The following is a 23323-nucleotide window of genomic DNA, read 5'->3' on the forward strand; positions in this document are numbered from 1 at the left end:
AATACTTCTTCATATGTATTAGGTGTTATTTGTTCTCCATTCATATGCATTATGTAATCTTTGTATTTATTTGGTATTTGGTTTCTATTGTTTCTAATAGTTCTTTCAGGCTTGCTATGGTTATCATGCAAATATCTAGCTTCCTTTTTTGTTAATGTGTCTGTCTTTATTTTATGCTGACTATTAGTCCAAGTTTTAGTTTTGTTCTTACTTTTGTTAATATTTTGATTTTCTGTTGTTCCTTCCTCGCAAGATATCGTATCTTTACATTTATTAGGAAATATTTCATTAAGGTGCAATTTTGACCAATTGGCCTGTTCATGGAACACAGCTGTTCTGGATACTATAAATTTGTTATTACTATCAATAAATCTGTACCCTTTGGTTCCAGTTTCGTATCCCATGAATCTTAATCTCCTGGATACGTTTTCTCCCTTTCTCCTCAATTGTTTAGGTATGTGTACGTCTGCAGTGACTCCAAATATGTGCATGTGTGATAATTTGGGTTTTCTATTGTACATCACCTCATATGGTGTCTTATTCACAATACTGGACCAGGTTCTATTTTGAGTGTAATTCGAATAATGTAATGCCTCTGACCAAAATTGTTTGCCTAAACCAGCATCCTCTAATGTGCACCTAATCATGGTTTGTAGTGTGGAATTTTTCCTCTCTGCAACTCCATTTTGAAATGCAGAAAAAGGATTGGACGTGAAATGTAACATTCCTCTATCCTTTAACCATTGGGAGAATTCTTTAGACATGAACTCACATCCCCTATCTGTCATAATTTGCTTTATTCTGATATTATGTTGTGTTTCTATACGTTTGTAGAATTCCTTAAATTTCTGAAATGTTTCATCCTTGTGCTTTAATGTGTAAACAAAACCATATCGGCTGTAGTCATCCACTATTGTTAGGAAGTAACGTTTTCTATAGGTAATTGAGGGACTTAATGGACCAACTAAGTCCATATGTACCAAATCAAAAATATTGTTAGTTGATCTGTTAGATTTTTTTGGTCTGGGACTGGTTTTTAGTTTGGTGGATTTACATACTGAGCATTCCAAATAATTTTCACAATTTTTTATTTTGACACCTTCTGCGTGTTCAGTCATTTTTTGTACTACAGGAAAGCTTGCATGTCCTAACTTCCTGTGTAAGATGTGAGCACACTCATCATGAATTGGTTTACCTATTTTTGGTTTCTTTTCCTTGTATGTATTTTTGTGATCATGAGTTATTCTACACTCATCATTGTCACTGTTACTGACATTTTCATCATCTGCTTCAATACAATCTTCCATATTTGAATCAATGTTATGTAAACATCTTTCTTTAGTTATCAGATAGGGTAGACCTCCTTTTATCATTACAGTACCTACATTTGTTTTGTTCTTTTCTATAGTTGCTTTCCCTTTTGAGAAAACTATATTGATATCAGATTCTCTGCTTAATTTTATGGCACTTAGTATGTTGTGAGGTATTTCTGGGATTAATAATACCCCCTCTATTTTCCCTAGACCAGGCAAGGTCACATTTCCTTTGCCTAGTACTTGAACCTTTTCTTGATTAGCTACCTTTATCACAAACTTATCTTCTATAAATGAAGATAATATACTTTTGTTGTTGGTGGTGTGATTTGTTGCACCAGAATCAATAAGCCAATTGTTATTCTCATCCTGCTGTGTTCTGGTGCTGTCTTGTTTATTTAGCCCATTCAGTGACCCAGATTTCCTCTCTTTTGAATTTTCTCTACCCCCTCTACCTTCTTTGTAATTTGGTGGACTTCTATATTTGTGTCTATCTGTGGAAGATTGTCTGTAATTATATTTGCTTCTATATTCTGGCCTATGTCTCTCTCTTGAGACTTTGGGACAGTCTCTTCTACTATGTTCCCTGGATCCACAATTGTAGCATCTAAAGGCCTCATTATGTTTATCTTGAAAGACTACTTTCCTAAAAAGTTTGTGGTCTGTTTGGTTACTGGATCGATTTTTTCTTGAATTGTCTTCTGCTATCAATTTGTTAGATAGACTTTCTATGGATAAATATCCCAAATTAATGGTATCTAAGTGTGACATAAAGCTATCCCATGATGGATCAAGTGAATTGATAATAACACTTTTCATTGTTTGATCTGAAATCACTTCCCCCCTCAATTGTAGCTCAGCTCTTATTTTGTTTAGATTTATCAAATGCTCACTTATAGAAACCCCTGGTTTTACTCTAGAGGAAAAGAAATCCTTAGACATTCTTGTGGTTGTAGCTACGCTATCGCTGTGAAATAGATTAAACATGCATTGGATTATTTCTGATACAGTTAGGTTTGGTTTGATGCTATGATACATTGCAGGAGACACGCTAGATATTATTATGAAAAATGCTCTATGATGTAAACAATCTATTTTTAAAGTCCAAGGTCTTCTTGGAGGGCTAGTTATAAAGAATAGTAAATTTTCTTTCATGAAAATAACCTGAAGCTGTTGATACCACTCTTGTAAATTAATGCCATCAATTCTAAGTTTTGGGAAGTCACTGGGTAAGTTACCTACATTATTCTGTCCATTACTTACAACCTGGGGCAGTCCGTGATCTCTCAAGTGCAGGAAATTACAGAACGGCATTGGGATGCTTGCAATGAGTCTGCGCGGTTCTCTGGCCAGTTCAAGTCCTTCTGGGTCGTCTACGTAGTTTCGCACATGCGCGTTGCTCATTTCTTCTTTGGTGGCGTCGTGGAAGGTTCTCTCCCTTTCAGCTCTCTCGATCCGCTCCTCCTCAGATGAGTCGGTCTCTGGCTCGGTTTTTGGGGTTCTGGTGGTGGCGACGGTTCTTTTCTTCTTTTTGTGTGCGTTGGTATTCAATCTTGTCTGTGGTGTAGGGCGAAATCGGCATGGCTCTCTGGGCTCGGGCGTCGTCGCTTTCGAAGTCAGGATGGGAGCGTGCAGGTCTTGAGTCGCCGGTTTGATTTCTTGCTTCTTCGTAGATGTCTTGGTAATTTTCAGTCTTGGCCCAAAAGCAGCAAAAAGTGTTTTCATTGCTGATTTTACTTGAGATTTTGTTAAATCGTCTTCACTTTCTGATTTTGGATCATCTGAAGAGTTTGAGACTTCTTTCTCACTTTCTTCGTCTGATAGTGTTTTTCGCGCCAGAAATTTTGAACTGAGCGTTTTGATTGGCTCTGCTCCATTCTCTTTTGAAGTTCGTTGAAACCAAGATGGCTGCCATTCAAAATTTCGCGCGGGATCACACCTTTTCTTTTTAACAACTATTTTCTCAGTAGTCATCTCACTTACGGTTTTTTGATCTTTGGGTTTTTCTTTAATGACGTTTTTCTCTCTCGCTGCTCCGCTGTTCTTCAGCATCTCCTGGAGGTCCGCGATGAGACTTTCATCATTCTTTTGGCTTTTTAGTATCTTTAATATCTCTGACCTGAGTTCGTTATTTTCTATTTCGATTTCTTTCTGGTCATTATTTTCACTCATTAGTTCTTCTTCTTCAGTGGTGTATTCTTCGGATTCTCTCGAAATCGCATTGGTGGATTCGTTGATCATCTCTTGATCAGTTTCTATTTCTTTGCTGTAGGCCCTGGTGTTGGGCCTATCTTTCTTGGACATTTTTAATTACTTATTGAGTCAATTAACCATCCTCTGCTACCAGATTGTTGCAATATTTTCAGGATCAGACTCAATAAAGATAATAGGAGTTAGAGCTTTAAATATATTTCTTTTTAATTATGATAGGCATTCTATATTCACTGAATATTCAAGGTAGAAGCAACGAGAATGGTGAGGGTGGCTCCTTATATATACAAGGGGCGGAGCTAGGAATGGGAGTGGTAAGTTATGAATACATTAAAGTCCAAAGAATAAGTTAACCTCTGATGTTCCATATATACATTATTTACACATTGGAGAATAAGGCATTTACATCTGACAAGTAGCTTCCCAGTCTTTGGTGTATTTGCACACTCCTCTCTTTTGTGTTAAAGAATTCGAAATCTCACCGCTGTCACTCTCATCACTCGACGCCATTTTAGATCAGTCGACACAAGCTACAATACATTTTAAAAATGTGAACTGTACATAATTTTATAATATATTTTTATTTTAATCTCATCATTAATTTTTTTCGGAGAATCGAGTTCAATGGATATTCGATCTTTGTCTCATTCTAACTTATGAAAAAAAAAGACAAAACGCGATTCTCCTAGCCTTATTCTCTTAGACTGTACAGCTTTAGATTACGCACCATTTCATCATAAAGCTTTTGAATAAAAAAAAAATGTCCACTATTTTGTGAAAAAAAAAATAGTGAACATAATGTGAAAAAAGTGGGCTGTCCGCTCCAATAGTAGACACCTGGCAAGGGTTGACCTCAGGGACCACTAAATTCACAATTTTAAATCCCGCGGACCACTAAATTGAATTTTTAAAAAAAGATAAATAGTATTTTGTGCAATATAAAAAAACGCAAATATTTTTTCTGCGGACCAGCAAAATTTTCTCACAGACCCCCCAGTGGTCCACGAACCACCAGTTGGTGACCGCTGTTCTAGAGGCTCCACATCCTTTTGCCTTGACTCCGAAAAGTCAAGCTGAATCTAAGGTGTGTGGGGTGGGGTGGAGTGGGGGGAATGGGAAGGCGTCGCAAAGCGAGGACCAGCTCCGAGGCGCCGGCGCGGAGGGGGTTAAAGCGGCCTTGACCGGCAGGGGGCGTGGCCGAGTCGAGCGGCAGGTGAGCATAGCCCGCAGGTGTGTGGCTCGGCGGGAGGCGGGGCCGCGGTGACGTCAGCGTGGGCGGAGCACTGCCAGGCAACAGGTTTCCAGCTCAGAATCGCCCCGTTCGAAGACTTCTCCGCTCACTCGCCTTCCATCACTCCCGGGCTGCGCAGGGTCACAGGAGGGAAAGGCGGGTTTTGTCCGGCTCCTCTCCGGCTTCGACATGGCCAAAAAGAAAAAAGACGATGACGAGGCTTCCCAGTCCGACCAGTACGGTGAGTCCCCGCGGTGGATCGCGGCTCTCGCGGGGGGGGGGGAAGGGGGGAAGGTGGAGGGGGAAAAATAAAAGAAGAAGTAGGTTGAGGCTGGAAAGTCCAATGGTTGGAGCAGATCCCACCTTTTACCTCCTCCCCAGCATCCCCCCGGTTTTCTTTCCTACACTTTTAAGACCCGTGGTGTGGCGTGTGAGAAGGGCGAGCAAGGGGAGAGAAGAGAGCAAGGGGATCTTTGAAACTAGGAGGATTTGGGAAAAAGAAAGAAAGAGAGAGAGAGAGAGAGAGAAAGAGAGAGAGAAAGAAAGAGAAGGAAGGAAAGAAAGAAAAAGAAAGAAGGAAGGAAGGAGAGAGAGCAAGGGGATCTTTGGAACTAGGAGGATTTGGGAAAAAGAAAGAAAGAGAGAGAGAGAGAAAGAAAGAAAGTAAGAGAGAGAGAGAGAGAAAGAAAGAAAGAAGGAAAGAAAGAAAGAAAGAAGAAAGAAAGAGAAAGAAGGAAGGAAAGAAAGAAAAAGAAAGAAAGAAGGAAGGAAAGGAGAGAGAGCAAAGGGTTCTTTGGAACTAGGAGGATTTGGGAAAAAGAAAGAAAGAGAGAGAGAGAGAGAGAGAAAGAAAGAGAAGGAAGGAAAGAAAGAAAAAGAAAGAAAGAAGGAAGGAAGGAGAGAGAGCAAGGGGATCTTTGGAACTAGGAGGATTTGGGAAAAAGAAAGAAAGAGAGAGAGAGAGAAAGAAAGAAAGTAAGAGAGAGAGAGAGAGAAAGAAGGAAGGAAGGAAAGAAAGAAAGAAAGAAGAAAGAAAGAGAAAGAAGGAAGGAAAGAAAGAAAAAGAAAGAAAGAAGGAAGGAAAGGAGAGAGAGCAAGGGGTTCTTTGGAACTAGGAGGATTTGGGAAAAAGAAAGAAAGAGAGAGAGAGAAAGAGAGAGAAAGAAAGAAAGAAGGAAGGAAGAAAAGAAAGAAGAAGAAAGAAAGAAGAAAGAAGAAGAAAGAAAGAAAGAGAAAGAAGGAAGGAAGGAAGGAAAGAAAGAAAAAGAAAGAAGGAAGGAAGGAAGGAGAGAGAGCAAGGGGATCTTTGGAACTAGGAGGATTTGGGAAAAAGAAAGAAAAAGAGAGAGAGAGAGAGAAAGTAAGAAAGAGAAAAGAGAGAGAATGAAAGAAAGAGAAAGAAGGAAGGAAGGAAGAAAAAGAGAAAGAAAGAAAGAAAGAAAGAAAGAAAGAAAGAAAGAAAGAAAGAAAGAAAGAAAGAAAGAAAGAAAGAATAAGTAAGTTTGAAGTTGGAGCTGTTGGGGAAAAATGGACAGCTGATTGCTGGCAACTTTTGGTAGATTTCTTCACACTTTTGGGTGGACACACAACGCCCTGTTTTAATTCCTGCCTCTCTGCTGGCAAGAAACTTTGGAATTCATCCCGGAAAGAAGAAGAGAAAGTGTAAATCCAAACTTGGTTTTAGGAGATATCTCTGTTACAAGCTGGTCCTCATTTTAATGACCACAATTGAGCCCAATATTTCTGTTGAGGAGTGAGACATAGGCTAAGTGAGGGTTTTTTGCCCCCTTTTACGATCTTTTCTCACTGCCGTTGCAAAGTAACTGACCGCACTTGATAAGTTAGTAACCCGGTTGTTAAGGGGAATCCGGCCTCTCTCCGTTGACTTTGCTTCTCAGAAGGTCGTTGCGACCCTGGGTGACGGTCATAAGTATGAACTATTTTGCCAAGCGTCTGAATTTTGATTGTGTGAGCATGGGGATGCTGCAAAGGTCATAACTCTGAAAAATGGTCATACGTCAGTTTTTTCCATGACTGTAACTTTGAATGGTCACTAAATGAACTTTTATAAAGTTTTTTACAGTATTTTAAATTCACGTAAAGCCATTGTGCTCTGGCTGTTCTTCGCCGGGTTTTAGACAGACAATTTTAATTTGAAGAAACTTTCTACTAGTTTCTTAGTCTACTACAGTACAAGTACTCCTCAATTTACAACAGTTTGTTTAGTGACCGTCAATGTTACAGTGGCACTGAAAAATGTAACTTATGACCATTTTTCACACTTACTTACAATCATTGTAGCATCTCCATGGTCATATGATCAAAATTTGGATGCTTGGCAAACTGGTTCATATTTATGACCGTTGTTGTGTTCCAGGGTCATGGGATCCACTTTTGCGACCTCCTCACAAGCAAAGTCAATGGGGAAGCCAGACTCCCTTAACAGCCAGGCTACTAACTTATCAACTGCAGTGATTCACTTAACAACTGAGGCAAGAAAGGTCGTAAAATGGGGCAAAACTCACTTAACAAGCGTCTCACTCAACAACAGAAATTTTGGGCTCAATTGTAGTCATAAGTTGAAGACTACCTGTCCTGACTACCTGTACTTTTGGGCAGGTATGTGTGTCTTTGAATCCATCTTGACTCCTGGCGATTGTCTACACAAATGTCTTGTGGGTATGGGTGTAGTTATATGTATGCCACACAAGTCAGTGTGGACTTTTGGACAAGTGCCTGATTTAGTCCCTGCAGATTTTCTGGCAACATTTTGGAAGTGGTATATGTATATGTGTGTGACTTTGATCAGTGTTGACTTGCTGGACTGTCTGCAGATATTTGGGGGGGGGCAAGATTTTGGAAGTGGTATGTGTGTATGCCTTTGAGCCAGTGTCACTGACAACTTCCTGGATGGATGGATTGCTTGGCAACATTTTGGAAATGGACTGTGTGCCTTTGATCAGAGCCCTGACAACTTCTTGGAAAGGTCTTGGCCAGATTTTGGAAGTGCTTTGTCCTTGCTGAGAGAGAAGGACTGGCCCAAGGTCACCCAGCTGGCTTTGAGCCCAAGGCATGGCTAGAACTCACAATCTCCCAGTTGCTAGCCTGTGCCTTAATCCCTACACCAAATTGGCTCTCTACATTTTGAAGTGGGAAGGCAAATGTTATCGTATTTATTTATTTGGCCTTTATTCCACCTTTATTATTGTATATAAATTATTAAGTGTGGCAAACATACCTAATCCTAGTCAATGAAGATTCTCACTCGTCCAGGTAGAGTTGTCTGGAAGTTGAGTCATGGCTACTGGTCCCCCTAACCAGCTTGAAGGAAGAAGATACTGGGACAAGCAGCAAAACAGACAAAAAAGAAAATGAGGTCCAGTTGCCATTACTCAATTAACAGACTTACCTAATGCTACTTCCTCCTCTTCTTTTTCCCACAATAAACCACTAAGTGAGATGAATTGGGCTGAGAGAATGACTCATCCAAAGTCACGTAGTTGGTTTCCATGCCTAAGATGGGACTTAAACCCACAGTCTCTTGGTTCCAAGATCAGCACCTTAACCGCTAGATCAAACTGGCTCTAAATAGCAGAACATAATGTTGGTTTGCAATGAAACTCAAAATACTTTGGCTACCTAATGAGAAGGAAGGACTCACTGGAGAAGAGCCTAATGCTGGGAAAGATTGAGGGCAAAAGAAGAAGGGGATGACAGAGAAAGAGGTGGCTGGATGGAGTCACTGAAGCAGTTAGCGTGAGCTTAAATGAACTCCAGAGGATGGTAGAGGACAGGAAGGCCTGGAGGAACGTTGTCCATGGAGTTGCAATGGGTCGGACACAACTTCACAACTAGAATAGAATAGAATAGAATTTTTTATTGGCCAAATGTGATTGGACACACAAGGAATTTGTCTTTGGTGCATATGCTCTCAGTGTACATAAAAAGACAAGATACATTTGTCAAGAATCATAAGGTACAACACTTAATGATAGTCATAGGGTACAAATAAGCAATCAGGAAACAATCAATATCAATATAAATCGTAAGGATACAAGCAACTTAGTTACAGTCATGCAGTCATAAGCGGGAGAAGATAAGTGATACGAATGATGAAAAGATTAATAGTAATAGTAATGCAGACTTAGTAAATAGTTTGACAGTGTTGAGGGAATTATTTGTTTAGTAGAGTGATGGCATTCGGGAAAAAACTGTTCTGTCTAGTTGTTCTGGTGTGCAGTGCTCTATAGCATCATTTTGAGGGTAGGAGTTGAAACAGTTTATGTCCAGAATGTGAGGGATCTGTAAATATTTTCACAGCCCTCTTTTTGATTCGTGCAATATACAGGTCCTCAGTGGAAGGCAGGTTGGTAGCCATTGTTTTTTCTGCAGTTCTAATTATCCTCTGAAGTCTGTGTCTGTCTTGTTGGATTGCAGAACCAAACCAGACAGTTATAGAGGTGCAGATGACAGACTTCACAACTAACAACAACAACAATAACAAATGTTGGTTTGCAGAAGGATTTTGAATTCCACATCTGGTGCCCTCAGCATGAAAGTGTCTTCAACCTGCCTTTGATCCTTTCTGTCTGTCAGGGCTAAACTGTTCAATGGGTTGACTCTCGTGAAAACATATCAGAAAGCAAGGCTCTTTTTAATGCCGATTCATAGGTGTGTTACGTACATGTATGGGTAGAATTATACTTCCTTTTGAGAGCAGGCAACAGAATTTCACTTTTAATGTGTGCCAGTGCACTCACAGTAAAAAATGACAATAAAGATTATTTTATGAGGCACAGTGTCAAGGTTAATCATGGAGATGGTTCACATACCTGACCAGTGTTTCACATCCTCAGCAACATTTAAAGTGGCAATAAAGTTATTCTAAAGTCTAAAAGTCTAACTTTAAGATGTGTAGACTTCAACTCACATCTGAAAGTAGCTGACAATTGAGAAACATGGTTCTAGAATCTAGATCAGTGATGGCTAACCTTTCCTGGACCGAGCACCCAAAGCACGCATACCCAAACCCCCAAAATGCAATGCGTGCGCAGCCCCATGCATGTGCCCCCTTGCATGTGTGCGACCCCCTACATGCTCTCCGCCACCTCCACATGCATGCACTGCCCCCCACACATGTCCTGCCCCCTGCGTATCTATGCCACTCCCCACACCCTTGCGCATGTACAGCAGAGCTAGCGTGCACACATGCACAGCAGAGCTGAACTGAACTGTGACGACGGATCGCGTGGCATCAGAGAGGGCATTGTGTGCCACCTCTGGCACACATGCCATAGGTTTGCCATCACGGATCTAGATTATCAATTGATGAGCATTGATGGTTTGTTCCCAAACACAATTATCTGGGGTCACCCAACCCACTGAGCAAAAACTAAAATTGCATGATGCATCTTAGTTTATTATAGGATATTATCCCAGACATATCAAACTGGATATACATGGGGGAGTTAAATTTTTGGGGTTTTAAATTAAGCCAAATTTATTTAATATTTTTAAATTATTTTAAATTGATGTTGATTCTGTTTTTAAATAGGCTGTACACCGCCCTGAGTCCTTCGGGAGAAGGGCGGTATAGAAATAAAATTATTATTATTATTATTATTATTATTATTATTATTATTATTATTATTATTATTATTATTATTATTATTATTATTATTATTATTATTAAAAAAAAATTAAGACAGTGGCTGTGATTATGTGATCAAAGCTACATCCATATTACACACATCATGTATATTAAGGAGGAGGAGAGCTTGAACTGTGCAGTTGCAGTCACCATCTTAACTTTTTTTGCCCTCCCTGCCTTTGCAGGTACTTATCTCTTTTTTTATATAACTTGATGAAGTGTTTTTGAAAGTTAAAAAAAAAACAGCTGATAGGAAGGAAAATTAAAAAGAAGCAATTATTTACCATCTTTGGTAAGCAAGCTAAAAATCATTGGACTGAAATACATATATTAATTCAAAAAATGTTGAAGGTCACTATACAATTTAGGTTTTTGTTGGACTAATGGACAAAAGTCTTGGATAAATTGCATGGTTCTTATATGTGACAACAGCAACAGGATTTTGATATGCCCAATGTTGGAAGGATTCCACAAAGAAGGAATGGTTGATAAACTTAATAGAGTTGCCTGGCTTCTGTGCCTTTGATTAGAGAATAGATGTTGACTAAATTTAATTTTGCAGGATCTGATCTGAGTCCGTCACCGGGACCTGAAGATTTGTCTTCCAAGCTTTCGGACTCATGCTGGAGTCTATCTTCAAGGAATTTCTCTCTAGCAGAGTGTGTGCTATTCTGTGTCTGGTATTTATAGTGCCTGTTGTAAGTGGCTTTTTAGATGTTGATTGGGGTGTGTTGATGGCTGACTTTTAAGTCATTATCTGTCATTTGTTTGTGCTGCCCAACCCTTGCCTTCTAAGTACCGTATTTTTCGGAGTATAAGACACACCTTTTTCCCCCAAAAAAGAGGGTGAAAATCTGGGTCCAAATGTAGCGCCGCCCAGCCTCTCAAAGCCTCTGAAACCGAGCTTCAGAAAAAAGCCTCTGAAATGAAGCTTCAGAAAAAAAGCCTCTGAAACAGAGGTTTCAGAGGCTGAAAAGGCAAGACGCAGCGCTCACAACCAACAAACCTGTTGCTAAAATTCACCTCTGAGAAGCTGAACTTTGAATGGTCACTAAATGAACTGTTGTAAATTGAGGATTACCGGTCTCTGATTCCCTGATTCAAGACCTTCTAAAATGGACGGTCTTTAGTATCACTTTTTTTTTCAAAATAAAGCTAGTCTTATAGCTCCTTCTGCTAAAAGAAAACCCAGGAGATCTACTCAAAATTCCTTCCCTAACCACCTCATAATTTCAGAAACCGGCTTTGTGGTTACTAGGTTTCATATGCAACAAAGATACTTCCTCATTGAGGTACCGGTAACTAAGTCTTCTGAACACTTCACTAACCTTAGATCCCGTAAATTCTTCTGTTATACCGTCCCTTAGGTAAATTGACTTAAGTTATTGAAGGACCCGGAAAAGTATCTGTCAGGTGTTTAGCAAACACCTCCAAGATTTGATCTTTGTTGACACTCTGATTGTACTAGGAATTAGCGGTGAAATCCTTTTTTTGAAGGTCTTTTGCCATAGAAAATATCTTGGCTATGAGAAACGAGGAAGTCTGTAAAGATTGCAAGCTTATAAAAAATGAAAGTCAACAGGGAGGAGAAGCTGTTCTTGAGGGGCACAATACCAGAAATGTCAGCGATCAAATTGGTGTAATAATTTACTTTTATAATGTTCTGTCAGTGTCTTAGACAAGAGTTTTGCATGTTTATCTTGATTTTATTCTTTGTCACTTTTCCTGGTTGGTCTAAAATTAGACCTGCAATCATGTGGGGAAGAAAACAAAGTCTAATCTCACATTAATTGTTTCCCAGAAAAACAAGATTGGTCACACAGGTTTTTATACAGGCCACGTCAGATCAGCCATGGGGGAGAAGGGGGTAGATGTCAAAGTCAGGATGATGGCATGATTGAAGCCCCGTTCCCTTTTATTGGCCATTTGACAAAGTGGGAGGGAGGGGGTTGGTTTCTGTCACCCCATCCTGGCACCAATTTGACTTTTTTTTAATCTTCTTGGCAGACATTCCTAAACTGCCTTGTTCCTTTCTCTGTGACCATTGGGTGCCCCTTCTGAAAATAATGGGGTTCCCTGATATGATGAATCAGGCAGTAAGAGGAAGGAAGGAAGGAAGGAGGGAGGGAGTGAAGGAGGGAGGGAGGAAGGAAGGAAAAAAAGAACAAGGAGGGAGGGAAAGAGGGAAGAAACAATGAGGGAGGGAGGAAAGAAGAAAGGAACAGGGAGGGAGGAATGGAAGGAGGAAGGGAGGAAGAAATGGAGGAAAGAAGGAAGGAACAGAGTGAGTGAGTGAAAGAGGGAGGGAGGGACAATGAGGGAGGAAGAAAAGAAAAAAGGAATAGGGAGGAAGGAATAGAAAGAGGAAGGGAGGAAGAAACAGGGAGGAAAGAAGGAAGGAACAGGGAGGGAGGAATGGAAGGAGGAAGGGAGGAAGAAATGGAGGAAAGAAGGAAGGAACAGAGTGAGTGAGTGAAAGAGGGAGGGAGGGACAATGAGGGAGGAAGAAAAGAAAAAAGGAATAGGGAGGAAGGAACAGAAAGAGGAAGGGAGGAAGAAACAGGGAGGAAAGAAGGAAGGAACAGGGAGGGAGTAAAGGAGGGAGGGAGGAAGGAAGGAAAGAAAGAAAGAACAATGAGGGAGGTAGGGAAAGAGGGAAGGAAGAAACAAGGGAGGGAGGAAGAAGGAAGGAACAGGGAGTGAGTGAGTGGGGGAGGGAGGGAGGGACGGGGGATAATGAGGGAGGAAGGAAAGAAGAAAAAAAACAGGGAGGGAGGAACGGAAGGAAGGAGAGAGGAAGAAACAGGGAGGAAAGAAGGAAGGAACAGGGAGGGAGTGAAGGAGAGAAGGAGAGAAGGAGGGAGGGAGGAAGAACGAAGGATGAAGGAAGGAAGGAAGAAACTGAGGGAGTGGGAAAGAAGAAAGGAACAGGGAGTGAGTGAGTGAGTGAGTGAGTGAGTGAGTGAAGGCGGGAGGAAGGAAGGAAGGGCTTTAAAATACAATTAATTTATTTTCAGGTTATACATTATTATATTTAAAAATGAATCAACTCAACTTCCTTTCCCCAAACTTAGAAAGAAAGAAATATTAGCCCTGAGCCTTTTGCATCATTGTGCCACCTTATTTTGGAAGCTCTCAAAATTAATATTGACACTTTGGATATCATATGATTCATAGCCTCGGGGCTACCTGCTGAACATGCCTCAGAAGATGTGAAATGGAGAGAAGTCAAATCTTAGGGAACAAGAGTTTTACACGAACAAGTTCAAGCCTTACATTCTGAGGATTTTCAAGGAGCATTTTCTCCTGGGTGAGGCTGAGTGGGAGCTTTCCTCAAGTTCCTGGAGGGCAACAGGCACAAGATGAATTGGCACTGGCTGGATCGATCGTTTCTCAGATTGCAAGATTTAAGCACCTCTGAACATCCGATTGAGCTCTCCAAGCAGAACAGTGGCCATTTCTATCTCCCCCCAAGGAAAGACGGAATAAACACGCCTTAAATTTAGCCTGGGTTAATTCTTACAGATCTGTCCAGATTCAAACGTATGTTTATGCTTAAATCAGGGGTCTCCAACCTTGGCAACTTTAAGACTTGTGGACTTCAATTCCCAGAATTCCTCAGCCAGCTCTGCAGAGCTGGCTGAGGAATTCTGGGAATTGAAGTCCACAAGTCTTAAAGTTGCCAAGGTTGGAGACCCCTGGTTTAAATGTTTATTTAAACAGTGGTTAGAGTGCAATACTGCAGGCTACTTCTGCTGCCTGCCGGCGGCCTGCAATTTGGCAGTTCGAATCTCACCAGGCTCAAGGTCGACTCAGCCTTCCATCCTTCCGAGGTCGGTAAAAATGAGGACCCAGATTGTTTGGGGGCAAATATGCTGACTCCGTAAACCGCTTAGAGAGGGCCGGAAAGCACTGTGAAGCGGTATATAAGTCTAAGTGCTATTGCTAAGTGCTATATCACCACCACAGGGGAAAGGCTGTGATCGGAGCACTTTCAGGCTGCGTAGGTCTATCTGTGGGAAACCACTTAGCTGCTCTTTTTAATCATTTTTGACGTTTACCTCAAACTCCAGCAATGTTGGCCTGACATGTTGAAAGACAGACCCGGCTCTTTGCTTTTTTTACTATGTGTTCTTAATTGGAACCCTGCCTGCATCGCTAATTTATAGCTTTGTGTGTTTTACCAGCAACAGGAAATCGGTTCAACTGGGTTAGGTAAATTGTGATTAAAGTTAGTGCTGGAGAAACATCATGCAGACATCGTGTTGAAATGGGAGCTTTTCAAATCAAGGTCCATTTCTTTTTTCTTTTCTTTTTTTTTTTCTAACTGAAGAGGCAGACGGCCATCCTAAAGTAATGTTGCTTGTATAAGCTGGAAACTACAGGGGGAGTCCTCGATTTACGGCCATAACCGAGCCCAAAATTTCTGTTGCTAAACAGGACAGTTAAGTGAGTTTTTCCCCCGTTTGACCACCTCTCTTGCCACCATTGTTAAGTGAATCACTGCAGTTGTTAAGTTAGTAACGTGGCTGTTAAATAAATCCGGCTTCCCCACTGACTTCGCTTCATCAGAAGACAGCAAAAGGGGCTCACATGACCCTGGGATACGGCAACCATCATAAATTATAAAGGGAGGTTGATGAAATTGTAAAAGGGGAGTTAAGGGATCTTGGGAGTTATTAAATCTTGTAGTTAGCTAGTTTATTTTAGCGAATGTTTGGTGAAATCTATGCCCTGTTTTTGTTCTGGGAAGTCGGGGGTGGGGGGTGGTAAGGAGGGGTTGAAGATTGAGTTTACCAAATTGATTTTTTTTTCTTTTTTTCTGATGATAGTATGAATGATTGTTTATATTGTATACTTGTTTGATCAGAAAATAAAAACTTTTTTATTAAAAAAAATAAAAAATAAAATAAATATGAACCAGCTGCCAATCATCCGGATTTTGATCATGTGACCATGAGGATGATGCAATGGTCATGTGGAAAATAGTCATAAGTCCCTTTTTTTCCAGTAACTTCAAATGGTCACTAAACGAATGTCTGTAAATTGAGAACTATTTGTACTTAATTTCAAATATGCTCTCTCTTGGTAAACTGGATGTCTTCACGCATTTCATTAGCTTTAATGGCCAAGAATAGATGTAGGAAGAGGGTTGAAAATGTCAAAATAGGAGTCACAATGAAATCAACCCTAGACCACAGCTAGAATACTGCACCCAGTTTTGGTCACCACATTATTAAAAAAATGTCGATACTCTAGAAAAAGTGCAGGGAAGAGCAACCAGGATGATTAGGGGACTGGAGGCTAAAACATATGATGAATGGTTGCAAGTACTCAGTATGGCTAGTCTAGCGAAGAGAAGGACCAGGCGAGACATGATTGCAGTCTTCCAATATCTGAGCGGTTGCCACAGAGAGGAGGGTTTAAGCTATTTTCCAAAGCACCTGAAGACTAGACAGGGAATAATGGATAGAAACTGATCATGGAGAGATTCAACCTAGAAATAAGGAGAAATTTTCTGACAGTGAGAACAATCAACCAACGGAACAACTTGCCTGCAGAAGTTGTGGGAGCTTCATCACTGGAGGCTCTCAAGAAGAGATTGGACTGCTATTTGTCAGAAATGGTGTAGGCCAGGTCTCCCGCTTGGGTGGAGGGTTGGACTAGATGACCTACAAGGTCCCTTCCAGCTCTGTTAAGCCCCTTTTTTGTATGTATTGTGACACTTTAGATTCCGCTCCCCCAAGACTATCTCCCACTAGTGAATTATATTATTTAGTTACTAGTGAATTATATTATCACTAGTGAATTTTCCCAAATTGTTTCTCTTAAAGTTGGAATGAGTATGTTCGGTTTCCTCAGGGGTATTTTAAACTGCGTCTTCCAAATGCTTCTCAAATTAATGATTTCTTAAAAACAGATTGTTGTAAAGTAGCTTTGGAACAATTACCCAATGACTTAAATAACTTCCATCTCCCCCTTTCGGCCAAGGGGCTTGATGCCCTGTTCTTCAGAGGATGGATAGGTGGGTTGGTGATGAAGAGTCCATGGAAACTGACAGGAATGTTTCACCAGAAGGGTGTAGCCTCACAAGCAGGAGAGAGCAGAACAAGGAAATGCAACAAAGCAAATAAGAATAATTGTATTATTTGTTCTAGATTATGTTTCATGTGATTGTTTCTGCAGGAAGCAAAACTCAGAAAATTGCCCTTGACTGTCCCCAAGTTTGTCCTTTCCAGAAGTATTGGAGTTCAGATCCCATAATTCCCAACACATCTAGAAGGGACGAGGTTGGGAAAGCAAAGTGAAGCTCACTCCCTTAATTATCTCTTTAGGAGAACAATGAACCAAAAGCTATGATCGTAATTCTAATTAGGAAGGGTGGGGGATCACAAAATTGTGTCTCACCTATTTTGTCTATGTCATGCGAAGGAATTCACTGGAGAAAAGCAGTTATGTTTGGAAGAGTTAACTTCTAAGTAACTTGGCTTATCTAACTTGGCAGTTACTGACTATGGAACGAAACTTGAATGCTGGCTTAGTTCCCAGTGTAAAAGATGCTGCTGATCTGCATGATAGGGTAAAGCACATCTTCAGTCGCTAAGGAGCAAAACCAACCAGTGTGCTACACGGAGCTGCTCTGAAAAAGACCAGGACAATAGGTATCATATTGTTTACAGTGAGAACTCACTGGATTGGATTTTTCTATACCGTGTTTGTTCAAAAAGCTACAGCTGTTCATGCTATATATGCTAAGACTTAAACTAGAATTTCTGAACCATAACAACGCAACTCAAACAAACCGCACAACAGATAAATGCAGCTTCTGAACCCAGGCACTATGGTGCGGCTTACATATAATCACATATATGTAGTACATCTATCTATCTATCTATCTATCTATCTATCTATCTATCTATCTATCTATCTATCTATCTTTCTATCAATCTATCTATCTATCCGTCTGTCCGTCCGTCTGTCTGTCTGTCAGTCTGTCTGTCTATCTATCTATCTATCTTTCTGACTGTCTATCTGTCTTTCTTTCTTTCTTTCTTTCTTCCTTCCTTTCTATCTATCTATCTATCTATCTATCTATCTATCTATCTATCTATCTATCTATCTATCTATCTATCTATCTTTCTATCCATCTTTCTATCTATCTATCTATTTATCTGTCTGTCTGTCTTTCTATCTATCTGTCTGTCTGTCTTTCTATCTATCTGTCTATCTGTCTGTCTGTCTCTCTGTCTGTCTGTCTGTCTCTGTCTTTCTATTATCTTTCTATCTGTCTGTCTGTCTTTCTATATATCTATCTATCTTTCTATCAATCTATCTTTCTGACTGTCTTTCTTTCTTCCTTCCTTCCTTCCTTTCTATCTATCTATCTATCTATCTATCTATCTATCTATCTATCTATCTATCTATCTATCTATATCTATCTTTCTATCCATCTTTCTATCTATCTATCTGTCTGTCTGTCTGTCTGTCTGTCTGTCTTTCTATCTGTCTGTCTGTCTGTCTTTCTATCTATCTATCTATCTATCTATCTATCTGTCTGTCTGTCTGTCTCTCTGTCTGTCTGTCTCTGTCTTTCTATTATCTTTCTATCTGTCTGTCTGTCTTTCTATATATCTATCTATCTTTCTATCTATCTATTTTTCTGTCTGTCTGTCTGTCTGTCTGTCTATCTATCTATCTGTCTGTCTGTCTGTCTTTCTATCTATCTATCTGTCTGTCTTTCTATCTATCTATCTATCTATCTATCTATCTATCTATCTATCTATCTCTCTGTCTCTCTGTCTGTCTCTGTCTGTCTCTGTCTTTCTATTATCTTTCTATCTGTCTGTCTGTCTTTCTATCTATCTATCTATCTATCTATCTATCTATCTATCTATCTTTCTATCAATCTATCTATCTATCCGTCTGTCCGTCCGTCTGTCTGTCTGTCAGTCTGTCTGTCTATCTATCTATCTATCTTTCTGACTGTCTATCTGTCTTTCTTTCTTTCTTTCTTTCTTCCTTCCTTTCTATCTATCTATCTATCTATCTATCTATCTATCTATCTATCTATCTATCTTTCTATCCATCTTTCTATCTATCTATCTATTTATCTGTCTGTCTGTCTTTCTATCTATCTGTCTGTCTGTCTTTCTATCTATCTGTCTGTCTGTCTGTCTCTCTGTCTGTCTGTCTGTCTCTGTCTTTCTATTATCTTTCTATCTGTCTGTCTGTCTTTCTATATATCTATCTATCTTTCTATCAATCTATCTTTCTGACTGTCTGTCTTTCTTTCTTTCTTCCTTCCTTCCTTTCTATCTATCTATCTATCTATCTATCTATCTATCTATCTATCTATCTATCTATATCTATCTTTCTATCCATCTTTCTATCTATCTATCTGTCTGTCTGTCTGTCTGTCTGTCTTTCTATCTGTCTGTCTGTCTTTCTATCTATCTATCTATCTATCTATCTATCTGTCTGTCTGTCTCTCTGTCTGTCTGTCTCTGTCTTTCTATTATCTTTCTATCTGTCTGTCTGTCTTTCTATATATCTATCTATCTTTCTATCTATCTATTTTTCTGTCTGTCTGTCTGTCTGTCTGTCTATCTATCTATCTGTCTGTCTGTCTGTCTTTCTATCTATCTATCTGTCTGTCTTTCTATCTATCTATCTATCTATCTATCTATCTATCTATCTATCTCTCTGTCTCTCTGTCTGTCTCTGTCTGTCTCTGTCTTTCTATTATCTTTCTATCTGTCTGTCTGTCTTTCTATCTATCTATCTATCTATCTTTCTATCTATCTATTTTTCTGTCTGTCTATCTATCTATCTATCTATCTATCTATCTATCTATCTATCTATCTATCATCTATCTATCTATCTATCTATTTCACATATACATGTACGACAATACAGGTCCTACATCTATATCACATATATATATGTAAGACAATATAGGTAGTCCTCAACTTACAACAGTTCATTTAGTGATCGTTTGAAGTTGTACTAAAGTTCATATAGAGGTTGAAGACTATATGAACACTGACTTTGCACTGAAAAAGTGGCTTAAGGCTCTTTTTCACACTTAACGACCGTTGCGGCATCCCCATGGTCACGTGATCGAAATTCAGATGCTTGGCCACTGACTCATATTTATGACGGTTGCGGTGTCCTGGAGTCATGATGTGATCATCTTTTGCTATCTTCTGACCAGCAAATCAATAGGGAAGCCAGATTCACTTAACAACTGTGGCAAGGAAGATTGTAAAATGGGGCAAACTTAACAAGTGCCTCGCTCAGCAACAGAAATATCGGACTCAATTGCGGTCGTACATTGAGGACGACCTGTACAGTACTGCTGTTGTTAAATAACCGAGGACCAAAAATAGCTGTTCTTCTGTTGTAACTCATCCAGGTCTCTACTGGTAGATGCAGAACTGTAAAAGCAACAATCTAAACTGGTAGATCAAGATTCTGTCTAAAAACAATGCATGACCATCGAGCAAGAAATAATCACCAAAGTAAATGAACCTATTAAAATCTGCTTCATTGGATTCCTCCTGATTTCCTGCAGTAGGAGAGAGATTTATTTCTTTTCTACACACCTTGTTCCTGAAACACTCATCCCAGAGTATAATTATCTCATGGAATGAAGGCTAAGGACTCTGCGATCCTTTCTTCATCACAACTTTATTTCCTGGTTATATAAATTATTTCTCGGCTACTGGTAATGATTATTGTTTATATCGCAGCTTTCAGATTGCCTTAGGCATGAAAGCCGGCTGGGTGAGTTAGGGCCAGTTTCTCTCTTTCTCTCTCTCTCTCTCTCTCTCTCTCTCAGCCCAACCCATCTCACAGGGTAGTGGTGGATTTCAAAATTGTTTACTACTGGTTCGGTGGGCGTGGCATAGCTTGGTGGGTGTGGCTTGGGATGGCAGGGGAAGGACACTGTAAAATCTCCATTTCCACCCCACTCCAGTGGAAGGTTACTGCAAAATCCCCATTTCCTCCCGGTCAGCTGGGACTTGGGAGGCAGAGAATAGATGGGGGTGGAGCCAGTCAGAATTTTTACTACCAGTTCTCCGAACTACTCAAAATTTCCACTATCGGTTCTCCAGAACTGGTCAGAACCTGCTGAAACCCTCTTCTGTCACAGGGTTTTTGTTGTTGTGGGGAAAAAAACAGGAGGAAGGAGTATTATCTATATTCACCTGCCTGAGTTATTGATAAAACCAATAAAGGTGGGATATAAACAAACAAACTACCAATCACAGCCAACTAGGGAAATAGATGCACTGTATATACCAGGATGGGCAACTATGTCCCTTTTATGACCTGTGAACTTCAAGTCCCAGAATTCCTGAGCCAGCCTGGCTCAGGAATTCTGGGAGTTGAAGTCCACAGGTCATAAAGGGGAGAAAGTTGCCCATCCCTGGTATATATTAATACAATCCAGGGGTGAAATCCAGCAGGTTCTGACAGGTTCTGACAGGTTCTGACAGGTTCTGACAGGTTCTGGAGAACCGGTAATGGAAATTTTGAGTAGTTCATAGAACCGGCAAATATCACCTTTGGCTGGCCCCAGAGTGGGGTGGGAATAGAGATTTTGCAATATCATTCCCCCAAGAGTGGGAAGGGAATGGGGATTTTGCAGTACCCTTCCCCTGGAGTGGGGTGGGAATGGAGATTTTGCAGTATCCTTCTCCTGCCAGGCCCACCAAGCCACGCCCACAGAACCGGTAGTAAAAAAAATTGGATTTCACCACTGATACAATCCAATTAAAGTATAAAAATATAATCCACTGGACTCACCACCTATGAGGCAAGATTAAAAACTGAATACGAGATGGTATTTGCTTTCCTCTTTTCTGAGTGTCTTACCGTAAGAGGAAACGCCCTGATAAATATGCATTTATAATGTACATAGAACAGTTTAAATGTGATAGCTTGGCAATATCTTCCTTGACCTCTGATTCAAAAGGACCCATAATAAAACCAAAAAACTAACAAAGGCACATCGTGAAAAGGATTAGAGTGAAACCTTTATATCTATTGTAAAGACGCTATGCTAGTTGAAGCTTAGCTTATCCATTTTAGTATTAATTGTATGTTTTTTTTAATTAATTGTAATGTTTCAGCTCTTAATGTTTGCTGTTTTAATCCTGTAATTGTTTTGTTCTCTTATTTATATTGAAAGTTGCTTGGTAGAGACATGGGTGCTGTACAAATTTAATCAAACAAAACAACTAAAGATGCAGGGCACCATTGCCAATTTATTTGGTGTGCTGCAGTTGCGCGAGAGTGTGACTAATTAAGTAGTCCTCAACTTGCAACCACAACTGAGCCCAAAATTTCTGTTGTCAAGGGAGTTCTGCCCCATTTTACAACCCACGATTGTTAAGTGAATCGCCACAGTTGTTAAGTTAGTAAGGCGGTTGCTAAATGAATCCGGCTTCCCCATTGACTTTGCTTTGTCAGAAGGTTCCCAAAAAGTGACCCAGGACATGGCAAACATTATAAATATTTTCAGTGCTCTTGTAACTTTGAACGGTCACTAAGCGAATGGTTGTAAGTCAAGAACTACCTATAGTATAGTAAGTCACTAGTCAGCTCTTTGTATTATGCTGTTTCATGGCCCATGCAGCTTGAGGCAAGCATGAAAAGTGAAGGGAGGCAACACCCATTCAAACCAACATTTAAAACCGGAGTGGATTTCTTCAACATGCGTATCAGATTGACAGAGAGGGAGGAAAAAACAACAACCCAGAACCTGCTACAAAACCTACAAAGATTGTTGGTTCTGCAATCCAACAAGACAGACGCAGACTTCAGAGGATAATTAGAACTGCAGAAGAAACAATTGCTACCAACCTGCCTTCCATTGAGGACTTGTATACTGCATGAGTCAAAAAGAGGGCTGTGAAAATATTTACAGACCCCTCGCATCCTGGACATAAACTATTTCAAATCCTACCCTCAAAACGACACTATAGAGCACTGCACACCAGAACAACTAGACACAAGGACATTTTTTTCCCGAACGCCATCACTCTGCTAAACAAATAATTCCCTCAACACTGTCAAACTATTTACTAAATCTGCACTACTATTAATCTTCTCATCGTTCCCATCACCCATCTCCTCCCACTTATGACTGTATGACTGTAACCTTGTTGCTGGTATCCTTACAATTTATATTGATATTGATTGTTTCCTGATTGCTTATTTGTACTCTATGACTATCATTAAGTGTTGTACCTTATGATTCTTGACAAATATATCTTGTCTTTTTATGTATGCTGAGAGCATATGCACCAAGACAAATTCCTTGTGTGTCCAATCACACTTGGCCAATAAAAAAATTCTATTCTGTCCTGTCCTGTCCTGTCCTGTCCTGTCCTGTCCTGTCCTGTCCTGTCCTGTCCTGTCCTGTCCTGTCCTGTCCTATTCTATTCTATTCTATTCTATTCTATTCTATTCTATTCTATTCTATTCTATTCTATTCTATTCTATTCCATTCCATTCCATTCCATTCCATTCCATTCCATTCCATTCCATTCCACCCTACCCTACCCTACCCTACCCTACCCTACCCTACCCTACCCTATCCTATTCTAAGATGTTGGGAATATGTAAGTCCTGCAGAAGCGTCAATAAAAGTTGTTTTTCTTGTTGAAAAACCAACCTGGGCCTGCTGCCCTGAAGAGAACTTAGCACCTGCCCTCAGCACTGTGCATTCAAGAAAGGAGACAGCGGGAGAGAGAGAAACAGAGGGCTTTGTTTGATCTGTTCATTCCAGGAATGTGGAGTGTCAATTACTGAAAATGGCCTCCGGATCAACACTCTCCTATCTTTAAAGATGCTACAGCAGAGAGAAGGTTTCTCTCCAGGCTGCCAAACCATAAAACCCTTCAGGCA

At 40.1% G+C, this 23323-nt stretch overlaps 1 protein-coding gene across 1 annotated transcript in view; it reads left to right on the top strand.

Moving 5' to 3' along the window:
- Positions 1–4707: 4707 nt before the first annotated feature.
- Positions 4708–23323, top strand: part of SLC44A4 (solute carrier family 44 member 4) — a 73514-nt gene continuing 54898 nt past the window's right edge. The window contains exon 1 of the mRNA XM_034421450.3: positions 4708–4996. Within this exon, the coding sequence (XP_034277341.1) occupies positions 4945–4996 (52 nt within the window). The 5' untranslated portion in view covers positions 4708–4944. The remainder of the gene's footprint in view (positions 4997–23323) is intronic.

Source organism: Pantherophis guttatus, chromosome 2, assembly GCF_059756535.1.
Source record: "Pantherophis guttatus breed Tessera chromosome 2, ASM5975653v1, whole genome shotgun sequence".
Classification (NCBI taxonomy): domain Eukaryota; kingdom Metazoa; phylum Chordata; class Lepidosauria; order Squamata; family Colubridae; genus Pantherophis; species Pantherophis guttatus.